The sequence below is a fragment of the Geotrypetes seraphini genome, chromosome 9 (assembly GCF_902459505.1).
Source record: "Geotrypetes seraphini chromosome 9, aGeoSer1.1, whole genome shotgun sequence".
NCBI classification, from domain to species: Eukaryota; Metazoa; Chordata; class Amphibia; order Gymnophiona; family Dermophiidae; genus Geotrypetes; species Geotrypetes seraphini.
The window spans coordinates 123,226,084-123,244,593 of NC_047092.1; the positions used below are offsets into that span (position 1 = coordinate 123,226,084).

Here is an 18,510-nt window from a genome sequence, read left to right on the forward strand (position 1 = left end):
TGCGAGTGTGACCTACTGGAGGGCCCGGTACAGGTCGGAGTCGCTCCGGGGGAGGGGGTGGCTTCCGAAGAAACAAGATGAAGAGGCTCGCTCCATCGATGGCGCCGAAGCCCCGGGTCGACGAAAATGCGTGGCGGTGCGCGTCCGAAACTTGCTGCCTAAGGAGGTGTCTACACGGTACCATTCGGCCCGACGGGTTGAGCCTACCATCCAACCCTCCCACCGCCAGATGAACACAAACCTCTGGCCTGCTCCACAGCACTGTAAACATTCTGCTTCCAGCCTTCTACTGTCTTGATTTTCACCGCCAAGGAAAGTGTAGAGTGCTGTGGAGCTGCTGCAGGCCGGAGGTTTGTGTTCGTCTCACGATGGCAGGGTCAGTGGGGTCGACTGCATGGCAGCGGTACTGGCGTGGGGGGGGGGGGCGGGGGGTAGATATAAACATGCTGTAAATGGCGAATTCTACTGTATGGGAGAATGGAGGGGGGGTAGAAATTAAAGGTTCTACTGCACAGGGGGATGGGAGGCAGGCAGGCTGGCTTCGGTGAGAGGGTGTGGGTGGAACAAAGTCTAAAAGGCATTGAGGGGGGCATTGGAAGGAGGCACTGGGGGCACTAAGGACATAGGAAAGGGCACTAAGGACACGGGAAGGAGGCACTGAGGGCACTAAGGATATAGGAAGAAGGCACTGAGGGCACTAAGGACATTGAATGGGACATTAAGGACATGGAAGGCGGCACTGGGGGCACTAAGGGAAGACAGAAGGGGTCATGGAGAGACAGTGAGAGGGAAAGGGGGCTGCTTTGGGGGGAGGTCTGTGCTGGGGGCAAACAGCTTTGCTCTGGGGTGAATACAGAAGGGGGCCACGGATAGACAGTCAGGGAGAGGGAAAGGGGGCTGCTTTGGGTGGAGGGGTGTGCTGGGGGCAGACAGTTTTGCTTGGGGAGGGGGGGGAAGATAGAAGGACACAGGCAGTGGCCAAGGAGAGAGAGAGAGAAAGAAACACAGACAGACAGGCACATCTATTCTAGCACCCGTTAATGTAACAGGCTTAAAGACTAGTTCTATATATTTGGGACTGCAGTGGAAGAACTTCAAAGATAGCTGGTGAATTAGTGTACAAACAATTTGTTCTCATGCAGTGAACATCAGAGAGAGAGAGAGAGAGAGTAACTATACTAAATTGTATTGCAGAATATCTGAACAGAACACTGTTCCACCTGTAACGAGGTCTATGTCAGTGCCGGACACTGGCTCAATATGGGAGCTTCAGACAACAACCTCCCAACCTGCAGGTAAAACCTCTTTTATACAGCTAAGCTCCTATTCCTGTTTGTTATACAGGATCCAAGCACCTCTCCTGAGACCCAGCTCTGAGAGAAAGAACACTTCTAAAAGCTAAAATATTTAGAATTTCATATTTCTGGTCTTAATCTCATTTTTCTGGTCTTAATCTAATTGTAGTATTTTATACATGTCTAGATCCAAATCTTCTCCATCATTCCTATTCTGCATTTTACAAAACAAAAAAAAACAACAACTTCTTCCTTCTTTCCTATACTGCATTTTGCAAAATATATATTTTTTTTAAATCCTCTGTTCCTTCACTGTATTGGTATAGTTTGGATCTGTGTTCTCTGGATAAGACTTATACACCTACCCATCCCAGGATTTCCTACTCATATGTAGGTAACCAAATAATCAAGAATACTCAGTCAATTTCCATTCCAGCCAATCAAGATGACTTTTATTCTGTGCAATCATTGTGGTGCTTTAGTTCCAAGACACACCATTGGGAAGCTGAAGGCTTGCCCCATCTGTCTTAAGATTGCTAGTATTAAAGAGGAGCTCTGGAAACTGAAGCAGAAATTGGAGGCAAAGTAGCTTCTATTACTCCACAGAATCATACCAATTTACCACCACTGCCTCAAGGAATAAAACAACCCAGGAGTAAATAGGTCTGGTAGACTGCGACGTGTGACACAGAAACATTCACCATCACAATTATTACTCCTACAGAATTCCTTTGCTGCATTAAACTGTTGCAATGTTCAAGAAAAAAGAATTGAGGTAGAACTAGAACCAGTTAAGGTAACTCGAGATGGAAAACACACCCAAAGCACAAATAAAAAGGCCAAAAACAGAACATAAGAATTGCCGCTGCTGGGTCAGACCAGTGGTCCATCGCGCCCAACAGTCCACTCACGCGGCGGCCCTTAGGTCAAAGACTCAGGACGAGTCTAGCCTTACCAGCATACGTTCTGGTTCAGCAGGAACTTGTCTAACTTTGTCTTGAATCCCTGAAGGGTGTTTTCCATTATAACAGACACTGGAAGAGCGTTCCGGTTTTCTACCACTCTCTGGGTGAAGAAGAACTTCCTTACATTTGTACGGAATCTATCCCCTTTTAACTTTAGAGAGTACCCTCTCGTTCTCCCTACCTTGGAGAGGGTGAACAACCTGTCTTTATCTACTAAGTCTTTTCCCTTCATTATCTTGAATGTTTCGATCATGTCCCCTCCCAGTCTCCTCTTTTCAAGGGAGAAGAGGCCCAGTTTCTCTAATCTCTCATTGTACAGCAACTCCTCCAGTCCCTTAACCATTTTAGTCGCTCTTCTCTGGACCCTTTTGAGTGATACTGTGTCTTTCTTCATGTACGGCGACCAGTGCTGGATGCAGTATTCCAGGTGAGGGCGTACCCTGGCCCGGTACAGCGGCATGATAACCCTCTCCAATCTGTTTGTGATCCCCTTCTTAATCATTCCTAGCATTCTGTTTGCCCTTTTCACCGCTGCTGCGCATTGCGCAGATGGCTTCATTAACTTGTCGACTAGTACTCCCAAGTCTCTTTCCTGGGGGGTGTCTCCAAGTACCGCCCCGGACATCTTGTTTTTGTGTGTGAAATTTTTGTTACCGACATGCATCACCTTACATTTATCCACGTTAAACCTCGTCGCTGCCCATTTCTCGAGCGTGGTTATGTCGCGTTGCAGATTTTCACAATCCCCCTGTGTCTTCACTACTCTGAATAACTTTGTATTGTCTGCAAATGTAATCACCTCACTCGTACCAGTTTCCAGATCATTTATGAATATGTTGAAGAGCACGGGTCCAAGCACCAAGCCCTGCGGCACCCCGCTGGCAACTTTTTTCTAGTCCGAGTATTGTCCATTTACTCCCCCACACACACACACACTCTCTCTGTTTCCTATCCGCCAGCTGCTAGGGGATTCCATCATCAAAGGCATTAACCTTGAAATACAGGTCAAGAAACCCAAAATAGTGAAATGACTTCATGGATCCTCAGCCACCAGGAGTACCAGGCAAATACTAACTATAATTAGAGAAGAAACTAAGAATGCTAACACTGATGATGTTATCTGCCTGGGAACAAATGACCTGGCCAGCAACTCCCCACTTGCAGTGCAGAAAGCCTTTCAGGAGCTGGGAGAGGGCTTAAAACCTTTTGTAAAGACTGTAGCTTTTTCAGAAGTATTATCTACTTATGGAAAGGGAGAGAAAAGAAGCGTCCAGGCAGAGATTTGGCAGTATTTTTGGAAAGAGTAAATGAGTGATTCACGTCTACCCATTCCACTCCACTGAGTATTCTATAGACCTCTATCATATCTTACCTGAGCCATCTCTTCTCTAGGCTGAAGAGCCTTAGCTGCTTTTTGCCAAGTTGTCCCTTTAATCATTTTTGTCACCCTCTCTGTACTATTCCTAATTCTACTATATCTTTTTTGAGATGTGGTTACCAGAATTGCACATAGTATTAAAGATTTGGCTTTACTATGGAGCAATACATAGGCATTATAACATTCTCATTTTGCTTTTCATTCCTTTCCTGATAATTCCTAACATTCTATTTGCTTTCTTAACTGGCACCGCACACTGAGCTGAGGGTTTCAACGTGTCCTCAATGATGACAAATATCCTTTTCCTGGGCAATGACTCCTAATGTGGAACCCTGCATCATATAGCTATTTTTGGATTCTTTTTTCCCACATGCATCACTTTGCATTTGCTCACATTAAATGTTTTTTTTTCCATTTTGCAATTTTTTGCAATCCTTTTAAGATTTAACAACTTTGTGTCATTGGCAAATTTAATTATATCACTAGTTATTCCCATCTCTATATCATTGAGAAATATGTAAAAAAAAAAAATGCAGTGGTCCCAGCAGACCCATGGGGAACCCCACCATTTAACCTTCTCCATTAAGAATATTGACTATTTATCCCTACTGTCTGCTTTCCATCTTTTAGGAAGGATGGGTGGGAATGGGGAGGTGGTTATGTATTTATTGTATCATTAGAAGGAATTGAGTGCTGTCTATTGAGTTAATTGATTGATAATATGTTGCACTTTATGCTGGATTTAAAATGAATAAAGATTTTTATTTTTTTTTAACAGTTGTTAATCCATAATAGGGCACTACCTCCTATCCTACAACTTTCTCAGAAGTCTTTCATGAGATAACATAGTAAATGACAGCAGATAAAGACCCGAATGGTTCATCCAGTCTGCCCAGCAATAAACGTTCTATAAATTAATAATTTAATTTAAATGGTCCTTTTATTAGATATTTCAGGGCCAGAAACTCAGAGCTCTGCCCGATAGTGTGCTTAGGTTCTATCTACTGGAGTCTCAGTTAAAGCTCACTCCAGCCCATCTAAACCATCCCATCCATTGAAGCTCTCTCCATCCCGTGCTCAACTGAATGGCCATATATAGGACACAGGCCGTGCAAATCTGCCCAGTACTGTCTTTAGTTCCTTAATGACTTGCCCAAAGTCACGAGGATCATCAATGGGATTTGAACCCTGGCTTCCCTGGGTCTCAGCTCGCTGCTCTGATCATTAGAGGTTACTCCTCTACTCCAAATAACTTTCTTGCAAGTCTGCCCAATACTTGCCTTAGTTCAAGTACTTTGTCAAATGCCTTTTGAAAATCCAGATACACAATATCAACCAGATTGTAACCTGCCTAATACTCTGTTTTAAGATGATTCACCCCTTTGAAGAAATATAGTAGATTAGTTATGTAGTATGTTTTGCTCTTCATATTTGATGGTAGCCAGTGACAATTCTCTGACAACATGACAGTTTCCTATGTCATTAGGTGGTGGGGAGACAAACTTGTTCCATCTAGCCAGAAAAACAGATTCTTTTCTGCTGTGTCAAGGCCCAGATTCCTCTAATTTCAGCAATTCATGTTGTTGGAACGGAATACTCAGTTCATTTTCTCAGCCAACTTTCTCTGGATCTGGGGAAGTGGCAGTTATTGACTAAAGCATTCCATCTGATTAAATCGAGGAGTCCCGGGGCTAGATCTGATGGCAACTGGGAGGAATGTTCAAGTCCGCAGATTCTTCATCCATTGGAAGGACACTTATGTGATGGGTTTAAATGTTCTTCTACAACAGTGACAAATAGACCACCTATATGTTTTTCCTCCGTGGTCAGTGTTAAGCAGACATCTTCATTGCATTGCTCATCATTGAGGTAAAATGATCCTTGTAGCTTTGGATTGGCCAAAATGTCTAATGTGGTTGAAGATTGCCTCTCCGGAGTCTTTACTCAAATACAGAAGCCTTCTGCAACTCCCTCCCTCACCCCCCAAAAAAACTTTTTGAACCTCTATACAAAGCTACTCTTAGGATCTTAAGTGAAAAATGGTTTTCTTAACAGCTATGTTTTTGACCAGAAAGATCTTAGAGCTTCAAGTCTTATTTTGTAGAGACTCCTTTCTGCATTTTACTGAAGCTGCGTTGTCTTGTCTTATATGGTCTCTTCCTTTTATCTAAGGAGATTTCTGCTTTTCATGTTAAACTCTATATTTACACTATATCTACAATATAAGAATTCCATACTGGGACAGACCGAAGGTCCATCAAGCCCAGTATCCTGTTTTCAACAGTGACCAACCCAGGTCCCAAGTACCTAGCTAGATCCCAAGTAACAAAACAGATTTTATGCTGCTTATCCTAGGAATAAGCAATGGATTTCCCCAAGCCACCTCAAAAATGGCCTATGGACTTTCTCTTTTAGGAAATTATCCAAACCACATTCTCTTCAACAAATCCCAGAGTTTAATTACACGTTGTGAAGCAATATTTTCTCCAGTTTGTTTTAATTTTACTACTTAGAGGCTTCATCGCATGCTTCCTAGTCCTAGTATTTTTGGAAAGAGTGAACAAGTGATTCACATCTGCCCTTTCCACTCAACTCATTATTTTATAGACCTCTATCATATCTCCCCTGAGCTGTCTGTTCTCCAAGCTAAAGAGACCTATCCACTTTAGCCTTTCCTCATAGGGAAGTCATCCATCTCTTTTATAATTTGTCGCCCTTTTCTGTACCCTTTCTAATTCCGCTAAATCTTTTTTGAGATACGGCAACCAGAACTGCACACAATATTCGAGGTGTGGGCATACCATAGAGCAGTGGTCTCAAACTCAAACCCTTTGCAGGGCCACATTTTGGATTTGTAGGTACTTGGAGAGCTGCAGAAAAAAATAGTTAATGTCTTATTAAAAAAATGACAATTTTGCATGAGGTAAAACTCTTTATAGTATATAAATCTTAACCCCACCCCCTGAATGCCTGCATGTTCCCACTTTCTTTACAGCGTCCTCCAGCTTCCCCCCTGGCCTCCTTGTCTTAGTTTCAGCTAGTTACCGCAGCCTGCAGAGAGGATCACCATTGGCCTCCACAACACGTTCCCGCCCCTCCTCTGACATCAGGGGCAGGATCGCGGCAGAGGGAATGTGCTGCTGAGGACAACAGCAACCTGCGAGGATCGCTACAGTACCGGCAATTCTCTCTGCAGGCTGCGGTAATTATCTGAAGGTAAGAGCGGGAGGCCAGGGGGGAAGCCGGAGGATGCTGCAAAGAGCGGGCAGCAAAATAGTACTTGGCGGGCCGCATGTGGCCCCTGGGCTACTAGTTTGAGACCACTGCCATAGAGGGATACAAGGGCATTATAACATTTTCATCTTTTGTTTTCCTTTCTTTTCCTGATAATTCTTAACAGTCTAATAATAATAACTTTGTTTATATACCATAATACATCATGGTTAAGAGCGGTTCACAATAAGAAGAAGCTGTAAAACAGAGCAAATTTATATGACAGATAAGAATTGACATTGCTGTATAGATGACATACCTAATTATGCACATTTATCAAACAAATAAGTTTTACCGATCTTCTAAAAGACTGATAAGTCAGAATCAAACCGCCGCCACACATTGAGCTGAGGGTTTCAATTTATCCTCAACAATGTCCTATTATGGATTAAGAACTGAAAACAAAGAGTAGGTTTAAATGGTCAATATTATAAATGGAGAAGGGTAAATAGTGGGGTTCTCCAGGGGTCTGTGGTGGGACCACTATGGTGGGGCCACTGCTTTTTAACATATTTATCAATGATCTAGAGATGGGAACAACTAGTGAGATAATTAAATTTTTTGATGACACAAAGATGTTCAAAGTTGTTGGATCACAAGAGGATTGTGAAAAATTGCAAGAGAACCTTGTAAGACTGGTAGACTGAGTGTCAAAATGGCAGATGTTTAATGTGCAATACACACAACTGGGTGAAAATTCAAACTCAGGGTTTGTTCCCAAAATTCATGGATACTACAACAACTGGTGAAGGAACAAACAGTACTTTAAATACCTTTTTAAGCTTCAGTGGCACTCAGAATCCAAGATGGAGTAAAAAACCTCAATGTGGAGTACAAAACCCCTAGAGAGCGTTTTTTGTAGAATCTATCATTGCACCATTAAAAGTGAAAAGGTAATGAAAGTGCTTGTTAAAAAACATTCTTAAATTGTTATGTCCATTTAGTGAAATAACTCTTCAATATGTGAATGAATTCAAAAAACGTGAGTTCATAAAGAACTTATCTTGAATGTTCAATTAGCGTTGACCCGGCGAGGTTCTGACGCGTTTCACCAACCCTGGCTGCTTCAGAGAACCCGCTAACTTGCTAGTGAACCGCTGCTTAAAATGTGTCCTGGTTCAGAGGAATTTCTTTTCCTGGTCAAAGGAATTCTGAGCGCCACTGAAGCTTAAAAAGGTATTTAAAGTACTGTTTGTTCCTTCACCAGTTGTTGTAGATGTTTAATGTGAGCAAGTGCAAAGTGATGCATGTGGGAAAGAGGAATCCGACCTATAGCTACGTGGTGTTGGGTTCTATGTTAGGAGTCACTATCCAGGAAAAGGATCTAGGTGTCATAACCTCCTATCCCATGACTTTCTAATTTCCTCAAGTCTTTCATGAGGTACCTTGTCAAATGCTTTTTGAAAATGAAGATTGTGGATAAGAATTTTCCTCCTGGCATCTCCTTAATGTTAAGAGTTCTTTTGTACTATTTGGAGGTCGCTAGTTATTTTAGACACGTGGTTCTTTTTTTCATTCTTCTCTTGGAGCCCAGAAAGCAAAGTTGTTTACCTGTAATATTTGATAAATATTGCATGTTTAGCCAATTTGCACGTTTAGCTAACTGACTGGAAAAATTGATAAGAATTTGCAGGTTTAGCCAATTACAATCTCACAACAAAATGGCTTCTGTAAATCAGCATTTAATATTGTTTCTCATGTTTTACTGGTCCTGTTACAAAAACAGGTCAGCTGATGCCCTATACTCCACACCTATCTCAATCCTCACAAGACCCCACTACACCAACTTAGAACCCCAGAGACCTGTCCATCGATTCATACATGACTGTTCCGAATGGGGCCCTTTTCAAATCCCGGTCGTACCCTCCTTACATAAACCAAACAGACCTCTTCATAAATACCAGCGGAGACTGAAGAAAATCTCCTTCTCAGAAACAACCGACTCCCCCCACCTTCAAAATGTCCAAGGTTTTTACCTAAATATTAGATCTATTAGGAATAAGTCACAATTGGTCAAAGACTGGCTCGAGGAGACAAACCCTGACTTTGTCCTTTTAACTAAAACATGGATGATGTCTAATAATGACATCATCATACGCGAGTGTCTCCCACCTGGGTTCAAAATCATTTCTCTGCTCAGAAGCAGGGGAAGAGGGGGAGGATTAGCCATCATTGTTAAAGACTCATTTGAATCCACCATCTTAGCTTCGAAATCCTCAGTTGACATCGAAATCCTTTCTTGTAAACTCTGGTCAGCCCAATTAAAAGAGGCCTTAATCATCACACTATTCTATATTCCTCCCAAGAAATGGTCCACTGCCAAGAATACCTTCTTTGAATTCCTCCTTACGAACTCAACTGCTGGTCCCTACAACCTACTGACTGGTGACCTGAACATCTACCTAGAGCATATAGAGCAAGGCGATGCCAAAGAATTACTATCCTTTATTGCTTCTCTAGACTTCCTTGTACCACCCCCAGAAAGAACCCATCAAAAAGGACATCAACTAGGTCTAGTTACCTTTTCTTCCAAAGACCTAGTCCGTCCCAAAATGCTCTGGCAGCAAATCACTTGGACCGATACTCAATGGTCAAACCACTGCCTATGCAATTTCCAATTCAACTGGCAAGCCAAACGCTCCCCAACCAAACCCAAGGAGACAAAAAGGACTAGGAAAATGACAGCCACCAGAGGCTTGGTAAACCCAGTGGAATTCTGGTCACACTATGATATCTCGTCAGACTCAGACTCCCTCTTTGTAGACTCTTGGACCATATAAGCACACAGATTCTAAACAAGATGGCCTCCATCAAATTAAGAAAAACGAGAAATAAAAACCTGGACAGCTGGTTTGAAGCTGAGCTAGGAACAGCAAAAAGAGAATTATGAAAGCTGGAAAGACAATGGCTGAAATCAGGAGATAACAAAGAAAGAACAAATTGGAGACAAAAATTAAAAGAATACAAAAAACTTATAACTACAAAACGCACAAATTTTTACGCAAAAAAATAGACCACCAACACCAAGAATCTATTTAAACTAGTTAACAATCTTTACAATATACAGGCCTTTTCCTGCCCCATTACAGACTCCCCACCATCAGCCGATGCTCTGGCTGAATTTTTACCACAAAATCAATAACCTAAGATACTATATTATTTGGAATGTTAATGAGGAAGAAAAGTCAAATTTCTGCAAAGAATAATAAGCTATTACTTTTTATGACAGGAGTTGCCATTCAGCAGATTACATTTAATTGGAAAAATTGAAATAGATTAAATTATAGTTTTTGGTGGAATTCATTATGTCATATGTACAAGATGGAAAGAATGTTAGCCTTGCAGAAAGGTAATTTTAATAACTTTCAGGAGGTTTGGAGGCCATTAATAAAATATTGTAATGAGTAATTATTGGATTATCATTTTTCCCTAATAGGTATAATTGCAAAGTATGGGGGGGTGGGATTTATGATTTGATATTAAATGATTAGATTAATAGGACAGAATATATAATATATTACATGATATATGTACTGCATATGAATTATTAGGGTTGGGAGGGAGGGTTTAAATATTATGATTTAAGTTAAATTAATAGAGAATCAAGTGATATTGTATAAGTTTAAATGTTATTTTATAATACACTTGTTGTAAGATGTAAAATGAATAAAGAATTTAAAAAAAATAAAATAAATCACCTAAGATCCAACCATTTGAACTACCCAGTCGCCCAACACATTGACGAACCCAGGGTAGACATGTACTGGAATAATTTTTCTATCCCCACCTACAATCAATTCTGCAAACTCAACTCAAAATATGCCGATTCGTACTGCAGATTAGACAGTTGCCCACCAAACGTCATTAAAGCCGCTCCAATCACCTTCAAAGCCAAGTTACACTATTGGCTCTCCTCTCTATTACTGTCTGGTACATTTCCCGAGGAGCTAGGTCAGATACTAATCACACCAATTGTAAAAAATCCCAAGGAATCTATCAAGTTGACATCGAATTACAGACCCATTGCAAACATTCTCTTTTTTGTGAAGCTGATGGAAGGCTTGGTAAACCAGGATTTAGTATCGTACCTGGATAAATTCAGCATACTTCATGGCAACCAATCAGGTTTTTGTTCCGGGTTCAGCACGGAAACAGTTATAGCTTCATTGCTGGATTCCCTCCTGAACTTATTCAGCCAAGGTTCTAGTGCACTAATCCTTCAGTTAGACTTGAGTAGTGCCTTCGATTTAGTCGATCATGCCATCCTAATTGACTGCTTGGAGACAATTGGACTCACCGGTAATGTATTAAAATGGTTCCAAGGTTTCTTGACTAAATGATCGTACCGAGTCCATAGCAATAATAATCAATCGTCCAGCTGGGTAAACCCATGCGGAGTCCCACAGGGTTCCCCCCTATCCCCCACTCTGTTCAACATTTACCTAGCCTCATTGGCGAATCTACTGCAAAAACTAAAAATCTAATTTTACATCTACACCGATGACATCACCATAGTCCTTCGCCTAACAAACCTGACCCCTGAGACGAGGAATCATCTAGCATTAACTTTAAATCAAATTGAATCATGGATGACTGAGTTCAAACTTAAACTCAACTCTGAAAAAAACAAATTCTTTCTGGCAAGCCCGAATGACAAAATCAAAGACACTACAATTTCCCTGAATGGACATAACTTCCCTATAGTCGACACCATAAAAATCCTGGGAGTGACGCTGGACCGTTATCTCACTCTAGATATTCACACAGAACAAGGCTTCTCGACACTGTGGAAGCTAAGAACCACCAGAAGGTTCTTCGATGCAGCATCATTCCGCTTATTGGTGTAATCCTCCATTTTAAGCCTGCTTGCCTATTGTAACATCATTTATCTGGGGTCTCTCAAGAAAACCATTCAAAGACTCCGAATCATATAAAATTCAGCAGTGCGACTGATTTTCGGTATAAAAAAATGGGATCACATAACCCCCTACTATCAAAAACTCCATTGGCTGCCCCTAGAAGCAAGAGTACTGTTCAAATTTCCCTGCCTTTGTTTCAAATTAATTCTTGGTTTGGCCCCCCTATACCTGGTCTCCCATTTTAAATTGGACTGTTGAACCAGGCCTACACGCAGAATGTGTATGTTTAGCCACCCAATAACAAAAACCTGCCGATTCAAAAGATTCCTTAACAGAACTCTTGCTTTCCAAGCAAGTCAACAGAACGGCTGGCTAGGTAACATCATCAAGCACTCCTCATCCTACCTAACTTCAGAAAACTAGTCAAAACCAACCTGTTTAACTGATTTGTAACCAAGAATTCTTAAAGCCTTACCCCAGTATTCTACTTGCATGTCCCCCGGTATTGTACTTACATGCGACTCTTACTCTATCTCTCTACTCCCCACAAATATTCATGTATTCAAAGACTTCATTGTTATTTTTTTCACTGACTGTCCATCTCTTCTTATTGTAAACTGCCTTGAACTACTTTGGCTTTGACAGTATATAAAAATAAAATTATTATTAATGGGTGTTTTCCGTATACTGCAGGGGAATGCAGCTATACTTGTTGGTGAAGTCTCTGACTGAGCCTGGTGTGTTAGTGCCCTCCCCTAGCTATAGTAAGCTTTAAGCTTACTGAGCATGTGCAGGAGCCCTAGTCCTTGAGCCCCCTCCCCTCCTCCTGTCAATTTTATCTCTAGCAATAGAGATGAGGGGATGGTGGGCAGCAAGTATGGCTGCATTCCCCTGCTGTCTATGGAGAACACCCATTACAGGTAAGCAACTTTGCTTTTTCCGGAGACAAGCAGGGGATATGCAGGCAAACTTGTTGGTGAGTCCCAAGCTGAAAAAGCATACAGGAAGTAGAAACAGTCTATAATGCAAAGAGGCTATGTAAAACTGATTGACCAACGCGAACATCTTGAGCTAAACTTTCTAAGCAGTAGAGCTTGGTGAAAGTATGTATAGAAGACCAGGAAGCTGATTTACAAATATCCTGGATTGGGATGGACTTTAAGTTTGCTATTGAAGTCACTGTAGCTCACAGTCTTATGTGCCCCAATTGAACCAGGGGGCTGCATATGAACTCTTGTGTAGCAAAAATGGATGTAGTGTGTAATCCATGAGGATATGGCTCTTTTTGTCACTGGTTGACTACAGGTAGCTGGGTTGTAGGAAATGAATATTTGACTCGATTTGCGGAGATGAGAAGTTGACCTGAGGTAAAAAAGAAGTGCCTTCTTTGCAATCTAAGGAATGAAGACGTTCCTGTGCCTCAGAGGTGTGTGGAGATGAAAAAAACGATGGTAAAGTGATTGGTTGTGGAAGTCTGAAACTACTTTGGGAAGAAATTTAGGGTGAGTTTGTAACTGCACCTTATTTGTAAAAAACTGTAAATAAAGACAATAGGTGACTAAGGCTTGAAGCTCACTAACTCTTCTAGCTGATGTGAGCGCTATAAGAAAAGCTGTTTTCCAGGAAAGGAAAGTGAGAGATGCAGACCCTAGCAGTTCAAAAGGGTCCTTCATCAATTGTTCCAAGACTACGTTGAAGTCCCAGAATGGAGTAGGATCTCTGAGCAGAGGTCTAAGATTAATAAGATCTCTTACAAAATGAGAAATGAGAGGATGTTGCGAAATTGGTTTACTTTGCACCAATGCGTGGTACGCTGAGATGGCTGACAAATGAAGTCGCACAGAATTTGTTTTGAGTCCTGAATCAGACAAATGCAAGAGATAGGTAAAGATATGGTCCAATGGGCAATTAAGAGGTTCTTGAGATTGTGCCCAGAGAGAAAAACATTTCCACTTTGCCAAGTAGAATTTTCTTGTAGAAGGACGTCTTGCTGCAAGCAGAACTGTCTTCACTGATTGAGAGAGAGGAAGGTTGGTTAGAAGGGAACTCTCAATTTCCAGGCCGTGAGACTGCGGAGATTGGGATGCAGTAGTAGGGCATTGTGCTAAGAAAGAAGAGAATGATGATCCCCTAAGGGAATTGGAGGAGCATCTAGAAGATCCAGGAGCAGTGGATATCATATTTGTCTGGGCCACTTGGCTGCAATGAGAATGAGTTGTGACTTGTTCGTGATAACTTTCTGAAGCACCCTGGAAATGAGAGGAAATGGTGGGAAAGCATAGAGAAGATTGTGCTCCCATGGAATGGAAAAAGCATCCCTTGTCAGTGCTCGTGGAGCTGGACGTAGCGGGCAAAAGAGATGGCATTGTGCATTGATTTGAGAAGTGAATAGATCTACCTGAGGAGTTCCCCTTTGCTGGAAAATGTTTGTTAGGATAGCAGGATTTAGGGTCCACTCGTGAAGGTCAGGTTTCCTGCTGAGGGAATCTTCCAGGCTATTGTGTTCTCTTGGAATATAGACTGCATGAAGATCTACTTGAAGCAACAGGGCATAGTTCCAAAGACGGCAGGCTTCCCTGCAGAGTTTGAGGGATCCCAAGCCCCCCTTCTTGTTTATGTAAAACATGGCCACTTGATTGTCTGTCTGAATGAGAATCTTTCTTTGGGAAATCTAAAGACAGAAGTTTTGAAGAGCATAAGAAACTGCTCGGAGCTCTAAATGATTGATATGCAGGTAATTTTTGTTTGTTGACCACTGACCCTGAGTCTTGCGGCTGTTGAGATGTGCCCCCCAGCCTTGATTGGAAGCATCAGTGGTTGTGGTAAGGCAAGGTGGCGGAAGCTGGAACGGACATCCTGCATGCAGGAAGGTAGAATTAATCCACCACAGGAGGGAATCCTTTGTTTCAAAGCAAAAGAATCAGCATTAACAGCAAATGGAGATGTTGATTCCAGTGAAACTTCAGGTGCCACTGTAATGGTCGCATGTAGAGCCTGACATGTGGTACTAATGAAAGTGAGGCTGCCATGTAGCCTAATAGGCGTAAAATCATTCGAGCTGGTTGAAAAGCTGATTGTCTCGCTAGGCTTACTAAGTTGGTTATGGCTTGATGCCTTCCTGAAGATAGGCCCTTGCAGAGGTGGTGTCTAAGAGTGCTCCAGTGAATGTGAGGGTATGAACTGGAGTTAGCTTGAACTTCTGGAAATTGATGATGAAGCCTAGGGCTTGCAAGGTGTGCACTGTGGTTTGAATGGTGAGAAGGAGACGGTCCTTGGAATGGGCCACTAGTAGCCAGTCATCGAGGTTAGGAAACACTATATGATGCTGTTTTCTCAAATGTGCCACAACCACCACCAGGCAATTTGTGAACATCCGGGGAAATGACGATAGGCCAAAAGACAAGAACCTTGTATTTGAAATGCCTGTTGAGGAATTTAATGTGTAGGAAGCGTCAGTGGGATGGATGAATGGGAATATGGGTGTATGCATCCTTGAGGTTTAGGATGGCTAACCAATCATGCTACCTGAGGAAGGGAAGAATCATAGGAAGAGATATCATTCTGAACTTTTCTCTTTTTAGCTAAATATTGAGAGGTCTGAGGTTGGGGATAAGAAAAAACTTTGAGTAAAATCCCTGATTGATCTGCAGAGATGGTACCTCTTCTGTGGGACTGTTCTGCAGAAGAAATGATAACTGATGCAAATTGAGATACGTGTTGAGGAGGAACTGTTGATGGTAGTGAGATATGAGAAGGTGGGACAGGGGATAGGAAATTTAATAGATATCCCTGAGACACAATGCTGAGGACCCACTGATCTGTCGTGATTTGTTCCCAAGCTGAGAAGAATTGAGTTAGCCTCAAAAACTAAGTGCAGGTTTGAGCGAGGTTGTTGAGTGACAGCAGGTTGCTTACAGTCTCTAGGCCGTTGACTTGGCCCATATTGAGGAGGTTGAGATCTTTGTAAGGTTGTCCTGCTGTAAGGAGCAAAACATCATCACGGATAGTATTGCTGAAAAAACTGTTCCTGGTATGCTCTATGAAAAGAAAGTAGAGGAAGGACGACAAAAGTGTTGAGATTGATCAGAAGGATGTGCTGAAAGCTCATGACTGGCTGAGGAATCCTCCTTTAATTGTGACACAGTGGCCTGTACCTTTGCCCCAAACAGGCTGTCTCCTAAACAAGGAGCATCTGCCAGTCTCTCTGAGGTCTGTTGCTCGCAGCCGCATCGGGCAGCGATAGCCACTGCCGCCATCCTAGTCATCATATCATAAGTGTCATAAATGGTTTTGATTAAGTGACAAGTGGACTCCTATAGAGCTACATGAACATTGGGAATGACCTCAGGTGGAGCAAACTCCAGTTGCTGTAAAATTTAATGTTGGACATGTAAGATTTGAAGCTGATTGGCCATAATTTTTTATGAAAGCATGGACCCTTGGTATACTTTATGGCTGGTAGAATCTAAAAAATGGCAGTCCTTACCTGGAGGAGCATTAGAAGGAGTTTTAGATGTCTTGGACTTCTTGATGGCTGACTCTGAGACCATAGAATGGTAAGGAAGTTAAAGGAGGTTGTGACCAGGCACCTTTTCTACTTTGTATTTTAGCTCCAGAAGTTTAGAAGCTGTGGAGACTGAGAGGGGCTTAGATCCTGCAGGACCTGATGTACTGGTAAGGAGATAATTTCTCTCACAGGAGTCTTAAAGGATTGAAGAATAGATTGAAAATCCTTACTACCTGTGGGTGTAGCATCATTACTGAGACTTAATAGAGAAGATATCTTCTGTAAAAATTTTGGGTAGGGATGTTCTTCAGTGATAGCTGGCTGTGTAAGAGGTAGCGTAGGTTGGTCCAAGTCTACCTGAAGGATATCCTCTTGTTCTGACCACTCCTTGGGAGATGAAGGACCTTGAACTGGAGAGGAACATATGGGGGTACACAGCTCCCAAGCTACGTCCTGTGGAATATTCACTAAGCGGTCAGTAGGGAGCTGTTCCACACAACTAGGGCACTGCTGGGATTCTAGGTTAGCAATAAGAACAGCAGTGGCAGAAGGTTGAAGCAGGGCAATATTATCCTGCATAAACCTTTGTAAAAAGTAGAAAAAATTTGAGAGGGGTTGATTAGAATCTGAAGAATAAAAAGGAGTGTTTAGGTGGTACCTGTTCAGGGTTCAATGATACTGGAGAGGCAACCTGTTTGGTCTTTGCCTGGGTTTTTGCCTGTTTATTTGAAGCCCCTGATGTTGACAGCATATCCTGCAGGCTAATGAGAAGAGAGGACCGCGAAGCCAAAAGTGGGCCCACGGGAGCTCCCTCTGAGGTGCTTAACAGCGAACGAAGTAATCCCTGAATCTTTCAGGCAGGAATGCGCCATTGAAGCAGATGCCGGTGGAGAGGGGGTGTTATTTCTTTGTAACCCTGCAAGCTTCTGTTTCTTTTGGGGCACCGCTGGTGCCAGTTTTTAAATTATTAATTGCAGTGGCGGTAATGCACTTCCCTCCTCCGACGGTACCGATTAGGGCCCTTGGGGGGAGGGAGCAAGCTTTGCTGGCTTCAAGCTTTTCTTCGATGGAGTGGCACAAAGAGGGATTGAGGGTGTGCTGTTATCCATGGCTGCCGCCGGGCAGAAAAAAATTTCTTCACGGTCCTAAAGACCACCGGATTTAAACACAAAATAAAAGAAGCTGGCAGTTTAAAATCATTAGAAGCGGCTAAAGTTTCTTTTCTTCTTTCTTTTCTTTTAATTTTTTGACAGACTTCCTGACAGATTCCAGTTTTTTATCTGTTGATGTGGATTTCTCTCTCTCTTTTTTTAGATGGTTGCAACTGAAGCAGGCCATTCATGCAGGGTTCCCTGAATGGAAAAAATTTTTTTTTTTTTTTTTTAAATATGTTTATTGAGGAGTCAACAACCAATATAGTCTAGAGTTCTTGTGCTTTCAGGTGGACTTCCTGGGACTCCAGGCTGCACAGTGGTATAAATTGTAATCTGGATTTATGAATAAAAAACCAAAAACTGGTCTTAGAGATATTTGAAGCATTGAGATTAAGCATCAAATTATTGCATCTCAATGGCCACGAATTTGGTCTTGGAGGATGAGTTGTACAATGTCGGGATCTATGAGACAAACTTGGTTTTTTCTGTTGCACTGAGCTTTCTGGACCCCTGTTCGTTTACAAAAATTAGATAGCTCTAAGTTTAATAGGTGTTGGCATTGTCATCTCGAAGCAGGGACTTTAGATCATTTATTGTTCTTTTTTTTTTTTTTTTTTTTCCATTATATTTTTATTTTCAAATTTTACAAAAAGTGTACATAATAATAAAATACAGTTGATAAATGCATGGTATCACTTTTATATCTAACACAATGTATGTCTGAATTTGATTTTCCCCTTCACCCTCCCCCCACCCTTTTATTGCTTTAATTTAATATTTTTAATTTTCAAATTTTATAAAAGTATACAACATATTAGAATACAATTGATAATTATTCAATAACATATTTATATCTAATACAATATATTCTGGATAAATTTTATTCATTTTCCCTCCCCCCACCCTTCTATTATTTTTTAATCATATGTTACATTTTGTATCATATATTATAATATATTATATATAAATTGTTTTCCTTACCCCCCCTATATGTGTGTCATAAAAAAAAAAAATCTCTAAAAGAAGAAAAGAAGAAAAAGTATTTTATTATTTATTCATTACAGTATTTTGTCAATGGC

General features: G+C 41.6%; 1 protein-coding gene across 4 annotated transcripts in view; it reads left to right on the forward strand.

Moving 5' to 3' along the window:
• The window catches only part of GIGYF2 (GRB10 interacting GYF protein 2), a 674,098-nt gene that overhangs the window by 434,617 nt on the left and 220,971 nt on the right, over positions 1-18,510 (forward strand). For all 4 annotated transcript variants that reach the window (XM_033959534.1, XM_033959536.1, XM_033959537.1 and 1 more), the window contains one exon: positions 1,195-1,295. In XM_033959534.1, the coding sequence (XP_033815425.1) occupies positions 1,195-1,295 (101 nt within the window). The remainder of the gene's footprint in view (positions 1-1,194; positions 1,296-18,510) is intronic.